This window comes from Brassica rapa, chromosome A06 (genome assembly GCF_000309985.2).
Source record: "Brassica rapa cultivar Chiifu-401-42 chromosome A06, CAAS_Brap_v3.01, whole genome shotgun sequence".
NCBI classification, from domain to species: Eukaryota; Viridiplantae; Streptophyta; class Magnoliopsida; order Brassicales; family Brassicaceae; genus Brassica; species Brassica rapa.
Window position 1 is genome coordinate 6,082,255 of NC_024800.2, and position 20,843 is coordinate 6,103,097.

General features: G+C 34.0%; 2 protein-coding genes across 2 annotated transcripts; one reads left to right on the forward strand and one right to left on the reverse strand.

Annotated features, from left to right (window-relative positions):
- Nucleotides 1–1,284: 1,284 nt before the first annotated feature.
- Nucleotides 1,285–12,759, forward strand: LOC103872309 (ABC transporter G family member 35). The gene is made up of 9 exons (XM_009150656.3): nucleotides 1,285–2,406; nucleotides 2,548–2,678; nucleotides 2,807–3,199; nucleotides 8,963–9,832; nucleotides 9,906–10,059; nucleotides 10,135–10,185; nucleotides 10,270–10,376; nucleotides 10,459–11,300; nucleotides 11,579–12,759. Exons 1-9 carry the CDS (start codon nucleotides 1,575–1,577, stop codon nucleotides 12,504–12,506), a joined length of 4,308 nt encoding a protein of 1,435 aa, XP_009148904.1. The 5' UTR covers nucleotides 1,285–1,574; the 3' UTR covers nucleotides 12,507–12,759.
- Nucleotides 12,760–14,925: 2,166 nt separating this feature from the next.
- LOC103872310 (ABC transporter G family member 35) lies at nucleotides 14,926–20,739 on the reverse strand. Its single transcript, XM_009150657.3, has 9 exons — nucleotides 19,565–20,739; nucleotides 19,330–19,460; nucleotides 18,778–19,170; nucleotides 17,622–18,491; nucleotides 17,385–17,538; nucleotides 17,259–17,309; nucleotides 17,074–17,180; nucleotides 16,148–16,989; nucleotides 14,926–16,013 (listed from the first exon to the last, which is right to left on the reverse strand). The coding sequence occupies exons 1-9, from the start codon at nucleotides 20,394–20,396 to the stop codon at nucleotides 15,086–15,088; spliced, it is 4,308 nt and encodes a 1,435-aa protein (XP_009148905.2). The 5' UTR covers nucleotides 20,397–20,739; the 3' UTR covers nucleotides 14,926–15,085.
- Between the last annotated feature and the right edge of the window lie 104 nt (nucleotides 20,740–20,843).

A 20,843-nucleotide genomic window follows, 5' to 3' on the forward strand; every position in this document is an offset into this window, starting at 1 on the left:
ACTATGTACTTTGTGATTTTTTTAATATAAAACTCACATACATAGTTCCAATAAAACTCTGGATTTTTCGGTTCGAATAAAAATAGATAACGAATCAAAAGCCAAACTATATATATATATATTATTTTTATTGTTTACAGATAAAATTGAGCAAAATATTCATAAATTTTGATTCGATTTGTTATCCGTTTTGATTTGAACCAAAAAATCTTGATATTTGAAACTTTACGAAACAAATCAAATACTAAAATACAATATCCAAAAAAGAAGCAAATCACTAATACCAATATTTTTAAGAACATATATCTAATTCGATATATTATATGCATATATATACATATATGAAAAGAATTATATATATTATACTTTATATCAGTTTTACAATATAAATTTATTATATTAGGTACTAGAATTAAAAGGTTATATAATGTTTTATTTTTGTAATAAAATGTTATTATTAAATTATTTTTAAAATTTTATTTTATTTACGAATCAAATCGGATATTCTTTAAAATTCTAAAACATTTCGGATATCGGAGTCACCGAATATCTAGGTGGCTAAAGATCGAATTGACAAGAATGCTTCCAAATATCCAGATACTTGATATGTGTCCACCCCTATTTACGAATATAATTTTATTTTCTTTTGATGAAAAAATGACTAATGTCAAGGTCTTTTTTATTTTAAATAAATTTTAATTTTATCTTTCATGTATTATTCTGAACAAAAATGTCATTTAATATTAATTAACAATATCTTTATATATTTTTCAACTATTTTTATATACTTTTTACATAAACATACATGTGCACCTTGATGTGAGCATCTTATAACTAAGTATTCACCACAGCTGAAGTATCTAATTTTTTTGAAAGTTGAAATATTTTTTCTTAATGTTTCTTTCACTACCGACCAAATTGTAGTGAAATGATTTGTCTTAATAATTTTCTTTTCTTTTTCTTAAACTATTATCTGTTTAAAAACTATAATATGAAACTATTGGTTCGACATGACAACTATCTAAACTTCATAATATGAAAATAAACATATAATATTAATTTTAGGTTTTTATCCGAAAAAACCAAAAAATCAAATGTTTTAACCGAATAAACTAAAATGAATATTAATTTAAAATAATAGTTATATTTTAGAAGATTAAAAACAAAAAAACGTAAAACCTAACCAATATCCAGATTAAACACATTTATTGTCTTTTTTATTAAAAATAACGAAACTAATAATCACATCCCGCGCAAGGCGCGGGTTATTACCTAGTAACTTACTAAAATAATCACAAACTTTTAAAATGGCTCAACCAGTTGCAGATATTTTATGGGAATATTTTATTTATTTTTTCTATCGTTATGAAGAAAGTGTTCAAAGTTGACCTGACAAAGTCTTTACTCCTCTGTTTCGTTGCTATTTAACATTCGAATTGTTGTAGGAGGAACCAGCGGTCTTCTTCTTCTTCTATTTTTCTCATCTCTTTCTATTACAGTCACAACCAGACTATAGTCTAAAAAGAAAAAAAGAAGAAACATCTAAGAATCAAGAACATAGAGGTTCATCCAAGATGGATTACGATCCAGCTCATGCCATGAGCAGAGGAGGCAGTATGCGGCGAAGCATAAGCCGTAGCGTAAGCAGAGCAAGCAGAAACCTCGAAGACATATTCTCACCAAGCTCAAGACGAACCAAGTCAGTCAACGAAGACGAAGAAGCTCTCAAATGGGCAGCCATCGAGAAACTCCCGACGTACAGCCGTCTCCGGACAAGTCTCATGCCCGCGCTAGGGGAAGACGACATCTACGGCAACCAGATCCTCAACAAAGAAGTCGACGTCACCAAGCTCGACGGCGAAGAACGTGCCAAGTTCATCGACATGGTCTTCAAAGTCGCGGAACAGGACAACGAGCGTATCTTAACAAAGCTTAGGAACAGGATCGATAGAGTTGGGATAACGCTTCCCACGGTGGAAGTGAGGTACGATCATTTGACTGTGAAAGCTGACTGTTACACGGGTGATAGGTCTCTTCCTTCGCTTACTAACACGGTGAGGAACATGGGAGAGTCTCTTCTTGGCTTGGTCGGAATCCATCTTGCTAAGAAAGCGCAGCTTACGATACTTAAAGATGTTTCTGGGATCGTTAAACCTTCGAGGATGACGCTTTTGTTGGGTCCTCCCTCTTCGGGGAAGACAACGCTTTTGTTGGCTCTTGCTGGGAAGCTAGACAAGTCTCTTGACATCTCAGGGGAAGTAACTTACAATGGTCACCGCCTCAACGAGTTTGTTCCTATCAAAACATCTGCTTACATTAGCCAGAACGATCTTCATGTCGGTATCATGACCGTTAAGGAGACTCTTGATTTCTCTGCTCGGTGTCAAGGCGTTGGTACCCGTTATGGTATAACTCATTCAACTATTTTGCTTTATTTTTTAAATTCTTTTGTTAAAATAATAAGTTTCTTGTGTGACAAGTTATGTAGTCTAATGGTTTCTTGTGTGACAAGTTATATAGTCTAATGGTATCTATCTACTATGGTAGATCTATTGAACGAGCTGGCGAGGAGAGAAAAGGACGCTGGGATCTTCCCGGAAGCTGATGTTGACTTGTTCATGAAGGCATCTGCGGCTCAAGGTGTCAAGAGTAGTCTCATCACTGACTACACTCTCAAAGTTAGCCTCTTTCAACATTAAACCCTATTTCAAAATTCATATAGATTATGGTTCTTATGATCATATAGTATGTCGCTTATGTTATGATACTTATGAAGGTTCTTAAAAATAAATGTTTGATGAAACAGATTCTAGGGCTTGACATATGCAAGGACACTATAGTAGGAGATGACATGATGAGAGGTATCTCAGGAGGTCAGAAGAAGCGTGTGACAACCGGCGAGATGATCGTTGGACCAACTAAGACGCTGTTCATGGATGAGATATCCACAGGGCTTGACAGCTCCACAACTTTTCAAATCGTGAAATGCTTGCAACAGATCGTTCACCTTACTGAAGCCACCGTGGTCATTTCTCTTCTGCAGCCTGCTCCTGAGACGTTTGATTTATTCGATGATATAATCTTATTGTCCGAAGGACAGACTGTGTACCAGGGACCTAGAGACCACATTGTCGAGTTCTTTGAGAGCTTTGGCTTCAAGTGTCCTGAAAGAAAAGGAACTGCTGATTTCTTACAAGAGGTAAAATACCCGCTAAGAAATTTTTTTTGTACCCGTATCCGCCCACCAAACTTTGCGGATAACCTGCAATAGCTTTTAATATATTAATTAATTCTAAAAAATAATATAAATTATATATTTAAAATTGAAATAAGAAAATCTTGGTAGTTTTTTTATTTTATTTTCACAAAAATAAACTCATAAAAAATTAACTAAAAGATGTTTTATTGAAGGGTAAATATATCTTTATACACCTAAGATTAATGGGTGTTTTTCAAAACCAACCCATATTTTCAAGTCAAATCCAAAACCAACCCTTTTTTTTTTGTCCATACTATTCATCAATAAAATTTCCATACTATCCTTATGTTTTTAAATTATTCACAAAATTGCCATTTTTATTTATTTTTTTATTAATTTCGAAATTAACAAAAAATCAAATACACCCTAACCATTTCTTCTTATTTACAAAAATGCCATCATCATCAATTTTTCCAACCACCATGAACCACCATTTTTGAGCTCTAAAGCTCTAGAATTCAATTTTCAACCACTTTTTTCTCATTATAACCCAAAAAACTTCATTTTCTCTCATCTCCTCTACATTTCCATCTAAAAAACTCTCATAACTATCATTTTCATAATCACAAACTTCATATTTTCGAGTTTCTTCATTAGTGAATCGTTAAAGATGCTTCTTTTTGCTCATATTTGGAGTTTGGACGGTTGAAAAGGTTGGAAACAAGCTTTACACATGAAAAATGTAACTATTTACATGGTTTTCGTTCTTTTTCAGATCTGTGTCGCGACGGTAGACTGTTTTGTATGTCTACGCCTCCGTGGAGACTTACGATGCAGTCTATTTGTCAACGCACGGGTTAGTTTTGCAATTGAGCAGACAAATTTTTTTTCTAACGCAGACTTCCCCAGTAGTCTCCGTCTTTACCTTTGACAACAAAAATAAAACTTTCGGTAGACTTACTAAGACGTCTACCTAAAAGAGGTTAGTTTTTCATTTGACCGAACTTTTGACTTTTCAAAATAGACTTCAACGGAAGTCTACAAAATGTAGACTGCCAACAAAGTCTATAAAAGGTCAGTTTTGCATTTGACCAAAACTTTGACTTCGTGGAATAGGTTAGTTTTGTGTTTGACCAAAAAGTTTAAAAAGCAATCAAAAATTTATTAAATTGTAGACTTCATATGCAGTCTTCTTATCTTAAAAAAAAAATGTAGACTGCGTATAAAGTCTACTTTTTTATTTTGGTCAAATGCAAAACCAACCCGTCGGATTTGAGAGTAGACTTCACAAGAAGTCTACACACCCGTAGACGTTCATTTTAATCTACTGATTTGAAGTCAAACTTGGTCAATTGCAAAACTAACCTCTTTCAAAAAAATTCAAACATGTAGACTGCATATGAAGTCTAGTTCTGAAAGTCAAATCTTGGATGAATTCTGGTCAATTGCAAAAAGTAACCTTTTTAAATTGTAGACTGAAATGAAAGTCTACATGTACAAAATTACAACTTTTATTCAACTATAGAAAGCAACCCGTAAAATGGTCAATTGCAAAAACCAACCCAAAGAGTAGACCTATTTGACAGTCTACGTCTGTAAACTGAAAAGAACGTCAACATCTTCAGAGACTAAATATTAAGTCTTCATAGAAAAATCTATAAAAATGTGAATTTGTGTATTATTCATTAAATTTTTTCTAGTTTTTTTGTTTGACAGTGTGTGTTAGTTAATCCTAATGGGTTTGAGTGATTTTGAAAATAATTTTTTTTTTATAATTATGAAGGTATAATTCATTTGATTTGACAATGTTGTTAGCTAATAATTGTAGACGTATTTCTAAGTCTTCGTTTATAGTTTTGCTAGTAAGGCTGAGCTTGTTTCAAAGCTGAAGTCGGTGACTGTGGAATATAATTTTACATTTTCAGCATATAAGACAACAAAAACTCTGTATGTGGCTAAGTGTCGTGTTCAAGGATGTGGTTGGAAACTTAGAGCGAGTGTGAAGTATGGGCCAAAGACATTTTGGGTGACAAAATATTCGAAAAGATGAAGAATCGGAAAGGTTGAAGAATGTTCCTTGTGCATGATGGCTGTACACATGGTAAACTTCTTGAAATGACACAAGAAGATTATGATCTGGACAACAAAATTGAGAAGATGGTGCTAACCTATTCCTTACCAAACATCATTTAAAACAAATGACTCCGAATAGGAATATACTCCTCTTATGCCTGTCACGAATAATCGACAAGTACCAACTTGATCGAGTTATCTAAGACACACTTTGTACGCCTTTGTGTATCAAGCCTGCGCCAATACACTAAAAAAATTTGGATTGACTATATGTTAAATAATAAGTGTAGACGTTTTTGTAAATCTACAAATGTAGACTGCAGTTGAAGTCTACGTCGTAAATTCTATTAAAAGTGTATTTGTGTATTATTCATCATATTTTTTCATGATTTAATTATTTTACAGTGTATGTTAGTAAAATTTTAATGGTCTTGGATGAATTTCACAATTTAATGTGTTATAATTATACACTTGATACTTATTGCAAATTGTTTTGATTAGTATTATTCTTGAAAATTTTTGGGAAAATTTTGTATAGATTTTCTTCTTCTCACATGTGTGTTAGTTATTATTTTAGCTTATGGTGGTTTTACTTGTTTGGTTGGTTAGATCTTGTGAAAAAATTGATATCTAACAAAAAATTAATAATATCATACAAGTGAAAACAACTAAAAATGAATACAATGTTTATAGATTATGCATTAAAAAATTATTTAAAAATTAATATTTTATTATGAAAGTTATTACAGAGCAATATATTAAAAATTATTCTTGAGTATGTTTGATTTTTCATAATCTTGATGCTTCAAATAAAGTCTTGGAAAAAGTACCTGCCAAATAAGATAGAGTTATGAGAAAAACATAAGATAAAAAATAAAATCATATTTTAGTAGACTTTTTATTAAGTCTACGTAAAGTTATTGTTTAGTAGACTTTAGTTGAAGTCTACACTAATGGAAAATTTTCATATTTAAAAGTGTGCATTTAGAAAATTTGAAAATACTTTGTTCTGAAAATATTTCAAAAATGGTTTTTTGTCATCCTTGTAACAAAGCAAAAAGATAATGTATGAATCTATAAATTTAGTTCATTATAAACACAAAATATCTTATAATGAATATATGGAAAGCTTACATTTTTGGGAAGATGATTTGAAAATATTGGAAGAGAATACCTGCAAAATAAAATAAAATTTTAAAAAATAAGATAAAAATTAAAATCATATTTGAGTAAACTTCTAATGAAATTTGCTTAAAATTCAAGGCTAGTAGACTTCATTTGAAGTCTACCAGCCGTAAGTTTTAAGTAGATTTCAAATGAAGTCTACTCTATAAAAAAAAATAGATCTGAAAAATAATACATTAAAAATATGAAATAAGTTTAAATCTAAAAAACTTTTAAAAATATGATTTAATAGACAAAATAGTTATAAATTAAAGACATATTAATATGAATTTTAATATGTAACTTTATTTGAATATAAATACTAGAACACATATTTTAAATCTATAGATGTAAACCTTACATTTCTAGGAGGAGAAGAGAACAACTATGGAAGAAAATACCTGCAAAATAAGATAAAATTATTAAAAAACATAGAAAAAAAATTAAAGTCATATTTTTGTAGACTTCCAATGAAGTCTGCTTAAACTTTATGGTTTAGTAAACTTCATATGAAGTCTGCAAGCTTTAGTAAACTTCTTTAGAAGTCTACACTGTCTGATAATTTTCAGATCTGAAAAAATCTATATATTTTGAAATGTGAAAATAATTTTAAATCTGAAAATACTTTACATAATATAATTTATAAGGTAAACTAGTAGCAAATTAATGTAGAGAGCTTGATCTATAAATTTATTTGAATATAAACATGTAAATACATATTTAAAATCTATTAATCTAAAACTTACATTTTTAGAGGAGATGATGAAATCCATGAGTGATAATACCTACCAAAAAAAGATAATATTGTGAGAAATAAACATAAAATACACATTTAAAATCTATAGATCTAAAACTTACATTTTTTAAAGGAGAAGATGAAAACCATGAATCATAATATCTAAAATGACAAGAAATATTGTGAGAAAGACTTGAGAAAATTTTAGAGAGAAAGAAGATAATGAGAGAGATTTAGAAACAATTGAGAGAATTTTAGAGAGAAGAGAGAAAGTTTTAGAGAGAAGGGAGAGAGTTTTAAGAACTTGTGCAGCCACTTTAGAGAGAGATTGAATAAATTTTGTTTATATAGGGAGACAAAAATGTAACTAGGTTAAAATTTACGATACTGTAGACTTCGTTTGAAGTCTACTAAAATTAAAATTTTGGAGTAGATCTTACTATAACATAGTAGACCTTTTTGGAAGTCTACTATAATAATTTAATTATTGTTGTTTATTCTTTATTATTTTAATAATTTTAATATATGATTTATTAAATTTATTTCTTTATTTTTTAATAGTTATAGTATATGATTTCACTTTTTTATTCTTAAGGAACTTAACTTAGTTTAAATATAATGATTTTTTGTAAAACAAATTGAAAAATATAGACTGAAAAAGACGTCTTCAGATAAATAGACTTTATTGTAGGTCTACGAAACCCTAAACCACAAATATCAAACCCTAAATGTTTTGCTTGATAATCAAAAAGTCTCATTTATACAAAATATAAACTACTAAACATTAATATGCAGATTTAAGTTAATAAAACAAAAAAAAAACAAAATCTAAAATCTAACCCTATGAAATCAACTACTAAAAGACATAACATGTTAGAACCTTTTGTTTCTAAACTATGAACATAGTCTAGCACATGATAACCAAATTAGTATATATTCTTCAAAATTGTTCGATTATATGAAATTTTAATTTATTTACTTCATATTATCCATTATATTGATGATTAATTAAAAATATCACAATAATTATTTTTATACATTTTCAAAATTAAATTAGTAGACCAAATTAGAGTGTAGACTACAAAACAAGTCTATAAAGTAGACTTCGTAGGAAGTCTATATATATGTAGACTTCTTTTATTACGTGTAGACTTCCAAAGGATAGAAACGTAAAATACATTTATGTTTTTTGTTTGGTCATAAGGGTGAAATAGTACTTTCACTACTCCTTTAGGTTGGTTTTGCATTTGACTGAAAGTGGGGTACACTTTTACATTTGACTTGAATATTTGGGTTGGTTTTAGCAAATGTCCCAAGATTAATTAACCATATACTTTGGGTTATGAGTTAAAAGGATGAGGTTTAAAATTTGAAAATTTAAATAAATATTAAAATTTTAAAAATAAAAATTTAGGCATTTTGGAATTCCAAAAATAAAATTTGAAAAAAAACAAAATTTTTTATATAAAAAAGTTAGAATTTGTAAACATATAATTTGAAATTACAGAATTTTTTATTATTTATATATCTATAAAGCAAGATGTAGAAATGTATTTTGCATATTTAATGACACTTTTGATCATTTTTTTCTTTAAATGTTCTTTTGCGACAAATTTTTTTAAAAAAGCTATTTAATAGATTGTCCTTTAAATAATTTAAATATTCGTAATATTTTTACGAATATATGTCATTTTGAAAACATTTTTTTAATTTATTGATTAGCCGATTCCCGCATATAAATGACTCATATTCCCAGCATTAATACCAACAACACTTGACGTGTGGGACAGGTTACCTCTAAGAAAGATCAAGAGCAGTACTGGGTGGATCAGACGAAACCTTACAGATACATTACAGTGCCGGAATTCGCCAGCAAATTCAAGACGTTCCATGTTGGTAACAAACTCTCCAACGAGCTATCAGTACCGTTTGACAAATCCAAAGGACACAAAGCAGCTCTAGTGTTTGACAAGTACTCAGTGAAGAAGTCTGAGCTTCTCAAAACCTGTTGGGACAAGGAGTGGATGCTCATGAAGCGAAACTCCTTCTTCTACGTCTTCAAAACAGTTTCAATCATCATAATCGCTGCGATCTTGTCTAGTGTTTTCCTCAGAACAGAGATGAACACAAGGAACGAGGCTGACGCGAACATGTACATGGGTGCACTTCTGTTCGGTTTGATTATGAACATGTTCAACGGTCTTGCGGAGATGGCTATGACGATACAGAGACTTCCCGTGTTCTACAAGCAAAGAGATCTTTTGTTTCATCCACCTTGGGCATACACGCTTCCTACTTTCTTGTTAGGAATCCCAATCTCCATCTTTGAGACAACTGCTTGGATGGTTGTGACGTATTACTCCATAGGACTTGCACCAGAGGCAGAACGGTTCTTCAAACAGTTCCTCATCATATTTCTAGTCCAACAAATGGCTGCTGGGATATTCAGGTTCATTGCATCTATCTGTAGAACCATGACCATAGCTAACACAGGTGGTATGCTAGCGCTACTAGTCGTGTTCTTAACCGGAGGGTTCCTTCTTCCTCGCCGTGAGATCCCGGTTTGGTGGAGGTGGGCCTTTTGGGCTTCTCCACTTTCATACGGTTTCAATGCCATAAGCGTCAATGAACTGTTTGCTCCTAGATGGATGAATAAAATGGTAACTATCTTTTAAAATCATATACTAAAGTTAAAAAGACTGCAAAGCCCTCATGTTGTTTGTATACATGCAGTCTTCAGACAACACGACGAGGTTAGGGACAGCGATGCTTAACATGTGGGGTGTATTTGATGACAAGAACTGGTATTGGATAGGCATTGGAGGTCTGTTTGGTTTTGCTGTCCTCTTCAACGGTCTTTTCACACTTGCACTTTCTTATCTAGACCGTAAGTTTCCTTTTTTAGTATTACTTCCAGCACAAGCTCATAAAGATACTAACTATATATATATCATAACAACAGCACTTGGGAAGCCACAAGCTATACTCCCAAAAGAAGAAGACGAATCCAAGAGTAAGTATTACTTTGTTTATACAATAACTTACATGAGAAAAATAAAAAAAGGAAGTTAATGCTAATGTATATATTGCAAAACAGATGAGATTCCAATGGAGAATGTGAGCACCAAGAAAGGAATGGTTCTTCCTTTCACTCCACTAGCTCTGTCCTTTGACGATGTTAAATACTTTGTTGACATGCCTGCGGTAATCTTTTTAAACACTAGTTTGATTCTTATTTTTTTACTATAAGTGAAAAACATACTCATAGGAAACTTTGATGATGCAGGAAATGAGAGACCAAGGAGTTCAAGAAACAAGACTGCAACTACTAAAAGGAGTAACAAGCACGTTCAGGCCAGGAGTGTTGACCGCATTGATGGGTGTGAGTGGTGCGGGGAAGACAACCTTGATGGACGTTTTAGCCGGGAGAAAAACAGGAGGATACATAGAAGGAGACATAAGAGTATCTGGTTTCCCCAAGAAACAAGAGACTTTCGCTAGAATCTCTGGTTACTGTGAACAAACAGATATTCACTCTCCACAAATTACTGTAAGAGAATCACTTATCTTCTCTGCTTTCCTTCGCCTTGCTAAAGAAGTAAGCAAAGAGGAGAAAATGATGTTTGTGGATCAAGTGATGGAACTGGTTGAGTTGGTGGACTTAAAAGACGCCATTGTGGGTATACCAGGTGTCACAGGACTTTCCACCGAACAGAGAAAGAGGCTAACCATAGCCGTTGAGCTTGTGGCCAACCCTTCAATCATCTTCATGGACGAGCCTACTTCAGGATTGGACGCTAGAGCAGCTGCCATTGTGATGAGAGCTGTGAGGAACACAGTGGACACAGGGAGAACTGTGGTCTGCACCATCCACCAACCTAGCATTGATATTTTCGAGGCGTTTGATGAGTTACTACTAATGAAGAGAGGAGGACAAGTGATCTACTCTGGTCCTTTAGGCAGAAACTCTCACAAGATTGTTGAGTACTTTGAAGCCATTCCCGGAGTGCCAAAGATTCCTGAAAAATACAATCCAGCCACTTGGATGCTTGAAGCTAGCTCCCTTGCTGCCGAGTTGAAGCTTGGAGTTGACTTTGCTGAGCTCTACAAGTCTTCTTCTCTATGCCAGTGAGTAAACATAACAACAATATTCTATAGAGAAATACTTTAGAATAGCAATAAAAAACTTTTTATCACAAAATAGTTATTTTAATATTTATATATATATATATATATATGAAATAGTTATTTTAATATTTATTTATTTATATATTTATAGTTATTGTCTTCCTTATTTATTCTTTTGGTCATAAAAACATTTTCAAGTCTTTTTTAGAAATTTTGCTTTTTGCCTTTTTCTATGTGTTACATCCAAACTTACTAACATATGAGAACTATTGTCACAGGAGAAACAAGCAGCTGGTACAAGAACTCAGCGTGCCTCCACAAGGAGCATCTGATCTCTACTTTGCCACACAGTTTTCACAGAACACATGGGGACAGTATAAATCATGTCTATGGAAGCAGTGGTGGACTTATTGGAGGTCACCTGACTACAACGTTGTCCGGTTCATCTTCACCTTAGCAACAGCTCTTATGATCGGTTCTGTCTTCTGGCAAATCGGAGGTAAGAGATCAAACGTCCAAGATCTGACGATGGTGTTAGGAGCAATCTATTCAGCAGTTATATTCATTGGAGTGAACAACTGCTCCACGGTGCAACCATTGGTGGCAGTGGAACGTACAGTGTTTTACAGAGAAAAAGCTGCTGGAATGTACTCAGCTATACCCTATGCTATCTCCCAAGTGACTTGTGAGCTGCCTTATGTCTTCATCCAGACCACATACTATTCACTTATCGTCTACGCAATGGTTGGATTCGAGTGGAAAGCTTCAAAGTTCTTGTGGTTCCTCTTCATCAACTACACTTCTTTCCTCTACTGGACTTACTACGGCATGATGACTGTCTCCCTCACACCTAACCAACAAGTTGCTTCCATCTTTGCATCAGCCTTTTATGGTATCTTTAACCTCTTCTCTGGCTTCTTTATCCCCAGACCTAAAATCCCCAAGTGGTGGATATGGTATTACTGGATCTGCCCTGTCGCTTGGACCATATACGGTTTGATCACCTCTCAGTATGGTGACGTTGAGACTCCCATTGCTTTCCCTGGTGGTCCTCCTAACCTCACTGTTAAGCAATACCTTAAAGACCAATATGGTTTTGAGTCAGACTTCATGGGACCTGTTGCAGCTGTCCTTGTTATCTTCCCTGTCTTCTTTGCCTTTGTCTTCGCCTTCTGCATCAAGACTCTCAACTTCCAGACTAGATAAAAACCATGCTCTCTTTTATTATGCACTGTCTTGTTGCAATAAAAACTCTTTCTTCTTTTATTATTTGTGATATCTACTGAATTTTTGATAATATAAGTATATGTTAATTACCATTTACCCCATAAGGCTGTTCTCTAGTTTTTTTTGTTATAACAAAAAAAAATGGATTATTAGTTTGTGTATTATAATGAACTAGGTTAAGATCCACGCATTGCGCAGAAAGAACATTATGTCTACAAACTATTTTTACATATTTTTTTATTTATTTTATGTATATTTACGTATTATGAAATAATAAATATATTGAATAATTGAAAAGCGAGTAAATATTATGTATATAATTAAACTGGAATAATCACGTAAATCAAAGTAAATAAATAAAAGCAATCATTTTATTTATTTTATATGGTATATAATTAATTTTTAATGATATTGACATAAATATAGAGTATATTTTATTATAAATATTAAATGAAGCTTCCAAGTTCCTACTCATATGATTTTATTAGCATTTGTATATTTTTGTAACAAAAAATATTAAACCATTAATCATAAAAATTTTATTGTGAGATTTTTAATTGTTTTCATAATTTATAATCATTTGAAAAGATTCAATGCAAATTTCAAAATTTAAATATTCAGGTCTCAATACCTTTTCAATGTAAATTTATTAACATATTTTTATATTTTTATATGTCATATAGTTTAATTTAAATGGTATAAATATATATATATATATATAATCTGAATATCTATTAAATGATACTTCATTCATATAATTTTATGACAATTTGTAATTTTTATAACAAAAATGTAAAATAATTGTTCACGAAAATTTAATTGTAAGATTTTAACAGTTTTAAGATTATTAATAGTTTTAGTAGTTTATAGTTGTTTAAAAAAATTAAAAATATAACATATAAGACAAAAAAGTCAATTTTTTATTATATAGTTAATGTGATGGTTTACTTTTTTCATAATATAAAATAAACAAAAAGGATGGATGATACAAAAATTATTATCAAATCTTTATTATTCAAAATCATTAATTATCATATATATGTTAATCATATTATGTAATTTCGAAGCATTTACTTAAGGAAAGACTGAGAATATTTTTATGCATTACTAATCGATTAGTTAATTTAAAAGTATAATACATATTTAGATGAACCAACCTATTTTTAAAGATTCTGAAAATTATTCTGGTGATGACACATGGCTACACTCAAATGTCGTTTTCCTCTTTAAAAGTGAGGGTAAAAGTGGTTAGTGTAAATATAAAAATAGTAGTATGAATGTGGTGTTTTTGGCAATACGGTAATCAAATCTTCAACAAAGAAGTCTCATACACTATCAATGTTTCCAAACAATCTGTATTCTTAAAACTGAAATACCTTTTGAAATTGTTTGGAAACATAGATAGCAGTATAAATGAGAATTGTTTGAAAACATGGATAACAATATACAAGAAAATATAGTGTCCTTTTAGTAATTTCATTAATACAATTACATTAATTGTTTTTTTGTATTTCACTCAGTTTAACAAGTTCATTAATTATATTACTGTAAGAGTTCATAAAATCATTGATTATATTACCATAATAATAATAGTGCAGATTTTTATTTATTAGTTTTGAACATTAACTTTGTGCCAATTATAAAATCAAAAATGTAAAATAACTGGGTTTTACATATGGTTAAAATTTCGATTGAGTTTGTTTTACTATTTTTTTTTTAATTTTAGTTTCAATTGGTGGAAAATTATGTAGCCAAAAACATAATTCAAAGTCATGTTTCGTGAATAAAATAATAACTTAAATCAAAATAATAAAAAAATATTACATTTATTGTCACTTAATTTTTCACTCCATATAATTATTTTATTAAACAAAAAAACTCTTTATATTTCACTTAGTTTAGTCAAACACATAGACATAGTCCTTTTTATTAGTTTATAAAAATAGTTAGGCATGAACATTGGCTATCCATTTAGGTACGGATTGTTCCTTTCGAGTATCATTTTTTTTGTTGACATTAAGCTCCGCTTGAATATTATAATTTTATATGTGGGTTTTGAGTTGGGTCTTTCTAGATCTGGATGAGTTCGGTTATGATGTATATGAACCTAAAAATATCTAAATAACAAATGTATTTGAAACGGTTTCAGATATTTGTATCAAAATAACCATATTATCTGATTCGGTCTATGTCATTGCAATATAATTAGTTATATTACGACACATCTAAAATATATAACACTAATTATGAAAAATAAATATCAATGTATAAAATGTAAGGACCAAAATATCCGTGTGGATGCGCAGATCAATATCGAATTATCATTTATATTGAATTCCATGTTTATAAACAATTATTTTTATATTGCTATCGATGTTTCCAAATAGTACCGAAAAAATACTTTAATTTTAATAATATAGATGATAAAACTAGAGAACAACTCATGTGGTAGTTAACATATACTGATATACTTATATATCACAAATAATAAAAGAAGGGAATAAAGAGTTTTATTGCAACAAATATTTAACACCAAGAATAAACACAGAGCTGGGGGTTTATCTAGTCTGGAAGTTGAGAGTCCTAATGCAGAAGGCGAAGACAAAGGCAAAGAAGACAGGGAAGATAACAAGGACAGCCGCAACAGGTCCCATGAAGTCTGACTCAAAACCATACTGGTCTTTAAGGTACTGTTTCACAGTGAGATTAGGAGGACCCCCAGGGAAAGCGATGGGAGTATCAACATCACCATACTGAGAGGTGATCAAACCGTATATGGTCCAAGCAACAGGGCAGATCCAATAATACCAGATCCACCACTTGGGAATCTTAGGTCTTGGTATGAAGAAGCCAGAGAAGAGGTTAAAGATACCATAAAAGGCTGATGCAAAGATGGAAGCAACTTGGTGGTTAGGTGTGAGGGAGACAGTCATCATGCCGTAGTAAGTCCAGTAGAGGAAAGAAGTGTAGTTGATGAATAGGAACCAGAAGAACTTGGAAGCTTTCCACTCGAATCCAACCATTGCGTAGACGATAAGTGAGTAGTAAGTGGTCTGGATGAAGACATAAGGTAGCTCACAAGTCACTTGGGAGATAGCATATGGTATAGCTGAGTACATTCCAGCTGCCTTTTCTCTGTAAAACACTGTACGTTCCACTGCCACCATTGGTTGCACCGTTGAGCAGTTGTTCACTCCAACGAATATAACTGCTGAATAGATTGCTCCTAACACCATCGTCAGGTCTTGGACGTTTGATCTCTTACCTCCTATTTGCCAAAAGACAGAACCGATCATAAGAGCGGTTGCTAAGGTGAAGATGAACCGGACAACATTGTAGTCAGGAGATCTCCAGTAAGTCCACCACTGCTTCCATAGACATGATTTATATTGTCCCCATGTGTCCTGTGAAAACTGTGTAGCAAAGTAGAGATCAGATGCTCCTTGTGGTGGCACGCTAAGTTCTTGTACCAGCTGCTTGTTTCGCCTGTGACAATAGTTTTCATATGTTAGTAAGAATGGATGTAACACATATAGAATATTGTTAGTTACGGGGTTTCGGCCCGAACCTCCTGGTATTAAAAATAAAATTAAAAAAATTGTTATGTTATGTTTACTCACTGGCATAAGGAAGAAGACTTGTAGAGTTCAGCAAAGTCAACTCCAAGCTTTAACTCGGCGGCAAGGGAGCTAGCCTCAAGCATCCAAGTGGCTGGATTGTACTTTTCAGGAATCTTTGGCACTCCGGGAATAGCTTCAAAGTACTCAACAATCTTGTGAGAGTTTCTGCCTAAAGGACCAGAGTAGATCACTTGTCCTCCTCTCTTCATTAGTAGTAACTCATCAAACGCCTCGAAGATATCAATGCTAGGTTGGTGGATGGTGCAGACCACAGTTCTCCCTGTATCCACAGTATTTCTTACAGCTCTCATCACAATGGCAGCTGCTCTAGCGTCCAACCCTGAAGTAGGCTCGTCCATGAAGATGATTGAAGGATTAGCCACAAGCTCAACAGCGATTGTTAACCTCTTTCTCTGTTCAGTTGAAAGTCCAGTGACGCCCGGTAAACCCACAATGGCGTCTTTTAAGTCCACCAACTCCACAAGCTCCATCACTTGATCCACAAACATCATTTTCTCCTCTTTGCTTACTTCTTTAGCAAGGCGAAGGAAAGCAGAGAAGATAAGTGATTCTCTTACGGTAACTTGTGGTGAATGAATGTCTGTTTGTTCACAGTAACCAGAGATTCTAGCGAATGTCTCTTGTTTCTTTGGGAAACCAGACACTCTTATGTCTCCTTCTATGTATCCTCCTGTTTTTCTCCCGGCCAAAACATCCATCAAGGTTGTCTTCCCCGCACCGCTCACACCCATCAACGCGGTCAACACTCCTGGCCTGAACGTGCTTGTTACTCCTTTTAGTAGTTGCAGTCTTGTTTCTTGAACTCCTTGGTCTCTCATTTCCTGCATCATCATAGTCTTTTATGAGTTTTTTTTTTCACTTTGTAAAAAAATAATAATAATAAAACTAGTGTTTAAAAAGATTACCGCAGGCATGTCAACAAAGTATTTAACATCGTCAAAGGACAAAGCTAGTGGAGTGAAAGGAAGAACCATTCCTTTCTTGGTGCTCACATTCTCCATTGGAATATCCTCTGTTTTTGTAATATTAAAGTGTTAATTTTCATTATATATATATGTATGTGTTATTGTATAAACAGATGAGTACTTACTCTTGGATTCATCTTCTTCTTTTGGGAGTATAGCTTGTGGCTTCCCAAGTGCTGTTGTAATGATATATATAGTTAGTATTTTTTTATGAGCTGGTGGGAGTAGTAACACTAGAAAAGGAAACTTACGGTCTAAATAAGAAAGTGCAAGTGTGAAAAGACCGTTGAAGAGGACAGCAAAACCAAACAAGCCTCCAATGCCTATCCAATACCAGTTCTCATCATCAAACACATCCCACATGTTAAGCAACGTTGTCCCTAACCTCGTCGTGTTGTCGGAAGACTGCATGTATACAACAACAACATGAGGGTTTTTGCAATGTTTACTTTGTTATGATTATAAAAAAATAGTAACGGAAGAGTTACCATTTTATTCATCCATCTAGGAGCAAACAGTTCATTGACGCTTATGGCATTGAAACCGTATGAAAGTGGAGAAGCCCAAAAAGCCCACCTCCACCAAACCGGGATCTCACGGCGAGGAAGAAGGAAACCTCCGGTCAAGAACACGACTAGTAGAGCGAGCATACCACCTGTGTTAGCTATGGTCATGGTTCTACAGATAGATGCAATGAACCTGAATATCCCAGCAGCCATTTGTTGGATCAGAAATATGATGAGGAACTGTTTGAAGAACCGTTCAGCCTCTGGTGCTAATCCTACTGAGTAATACGTCACCCCCATCCAAGCAGTTGTCTCAAAGATGGAGATTGGGATTCCTAACAAGAAAGTAGGAAGCGTGTATGCCCAAGGTGGATGAAACAAAAGATCTCTTTGCTTGTAGAACACGGGAAGCCTCTGTATCGTCATAGCCATCTCAGCAAGACCGTTGAACATGTTGACAATCAAACCGAACAGCAATGCACCCATGTACATGTTTCCGTCTGCCACGTTCCTTGTGTTCATCTCTGTTCTGAGGAAGACAGTAGACAAGATCGCAGCGATTATGATGATTTGGACTGTTTTGAAGATGTAGAAGAAGGAGTTTCGCTTCATGAGCATCCACTCCTTGTCCCAACAGGTTTTGAGCAGCTCTGATTTCTTCACTGAGTACTTGTCGAACACTAGAGCTGCTTTGTGGCCTTTTGATTTATCGAACGGTACTGATAGGTCGTTGGAGAGCTTGGTACCAACATGGAACGTCTTGAATTTGCTGGCGAATTCCGGCACTGTAATGTATCTGTAAGGTTTGGTCTGATCCACCCAATACTGCTCTTGATCTTTCTTAGAGGTAACCTGTTCCACACGTAATGTGTCATTGATATTAGTGCTGGGAATATGAGTCATTATATGCGGTCCCATTCCATTTGACCCGCTACAGGTCGGGTGCGGATTAAGCTTATTTTTCGAAGTGGGTGCCGATTGACCAAATTTAAACTTTGGGTATCGGCTAACTCGCTAATTAAAAAAATAGTTTAAAATATATATTTTTGTAAGAATATATAAAATATTACAATATTTTAATTAGTTTAGTTATAACTAGATTATTCATATTATATTTTAAAAAACATGTGTATTTTACCTCTTGCAAGAAATCAGCAGTTCCTTTTCTTTCAGGACACTTGAAGCCAAAGCTCTCAAAGAACTCAACAATGTGGTCTCTAGGTCCCTGGTACACAATCTGTCCTTCCGACAACAAGATTATGTCATCGAATAAATCAAACGTCTCAGGAGCTGGCTGCAAAAGAGATATGGTCACGGTGGCTTCCGTGAGGTGAACGATCTGTTGCAGGCATTTCACGATTTGAAAAGTTGTGGAGCTGTCTAGCCCTGTGGATATCTCATCCATGAACAGCGTTTTAGTTGGTCCGACGATCATCTCACCGGTTGTCACACGCTTCTTCTGACCTCCTGAGATACCTCTCATCATGTCATCTCCAACTATAGTGTCCTTGCATATGTCAAGCCCTAGAATCTGTTTCATCAAACATTTAGTAAGAACCTTCATTAGTATTATAACAAAACCAATATACTAGAAGATTCATCTGCTATGTTTAATAATTATAAGAACCAATCCAACAATCTAGATGACTTTACACGCTTTAAAAAGTGTTTAAGGTTGAAAGGGGCTAACCTTGAGAGTGTAGTCAGTGATGAGACTACTCTTGACGCCTTGAGCAGCAGATGCCTTCATGAACAAGTCAACATCAGCTTCAGGAAAAATCCCAGCATCCTTTTCTCTCCTCGCCAGTTCGTTTAATAGATCTGCCATAGTAGATAACATTAGACTACATAACTTGTCACACAAGAAAGTTGTTATCTTGACAAAATAATTAAAAAATAAAATAAAATAGTTGAATGAGTTATACCATAACGGGTACCAACGCCTTGGCACCTAGCAGAGAAATCAAGAGTCTCCTTAACGGTCATGATACCGACATGAAGATCGTTCTGGCTAATGTAAGCAGATGTTTTGATGGGAACAAACTCGTTGAGGCGGTGACCATTGTAAGTTACTTCCCCTGAGATGTCAAGAGACTTGTCTAGCTTCCCAGCAAGAGCCAACAAAAGGGTTGTCTTCCCCGAAGAGGGAGGACCCAACAAAAGCGTCATCCTCGAAGGTTTAACGATCCCAGAAACATCTTTAAGTATCGTAAGCTGCGCTTTCTTTGCAAGATGGATCCCGACCAAACCAAGAAGAGACTCTCCCATGTTCCTCACCGTGTTAGTAAGCGAAGGAAGAGACCTATCACCCGTGTAACAGTCAGCTTTCACAGTCAAATGGTCGTACCTCACTTCCACCGTCGGAAGCGTTATCCCAACTCTGTCGATCCTGTTCCTGAGCTTGGTCAAGATCCGTTCGTTGTCTTGCTCCGCGACTTTGAAGACTACGTCGATGAACCTCGCACGTTCCTCGCCGTCGAGCTTGGTGACGTCGACTTCTTTGTTGAGGATCTGGTTGCCGTAGATGTCGTCTTCCCCTAGCGCGGGCATGAGACTTGTCCGGAGACGGCTGTACGTCGGGAGTTTCTCGATGGCTGCCCATTTGAGAGCTTCTTCGTCTTCGTTGGTTGACTTGGTTCTTCTTGCGCTCGGTGAGAATATGTCCTCGAGGTTTCTGCTTGCTCTGCTCACGCTACGGCTTATGCTTTGCCGCATGCTACCTCCTCTGCTCATGGCATGAGCTGGATCGTAATCCATCTCTGGTTCTTGATTGTTCGATGTTTCTTCCTCTTCTTTTTTCTCACACTACGGCTTATGGTTGTGAGTGTAAGAGAAAGAGATGAGAAAAAAGAAGATGGTTGGTTCCTCCTACATCAAATTCAGATATTAAATAGCATAAAGCAACACGGCCAATGGTCATTTACTATCCTTCGAGGAAAAAGCAGCAATGACTTTGTCCAAGTCTGCTAAATTGAAATAGGAAGAAGAGTAAAGACTTTGACAAGTCAATGTTGTCTACCTTTGGTTCTTCATACGCTGCTTTTGAACACTTTATTTTAAACAAAATAAATAAAATAAAATATCTGCAATAGATTGAACCATTAAAGTTATTATTATTTTAGTAATTTATGTGATAATGGAAGTATGGAACCTCTATTTTTAACAGAATATGATCCATGTGGGAGCGGTAAAGGCTGCTTAAAA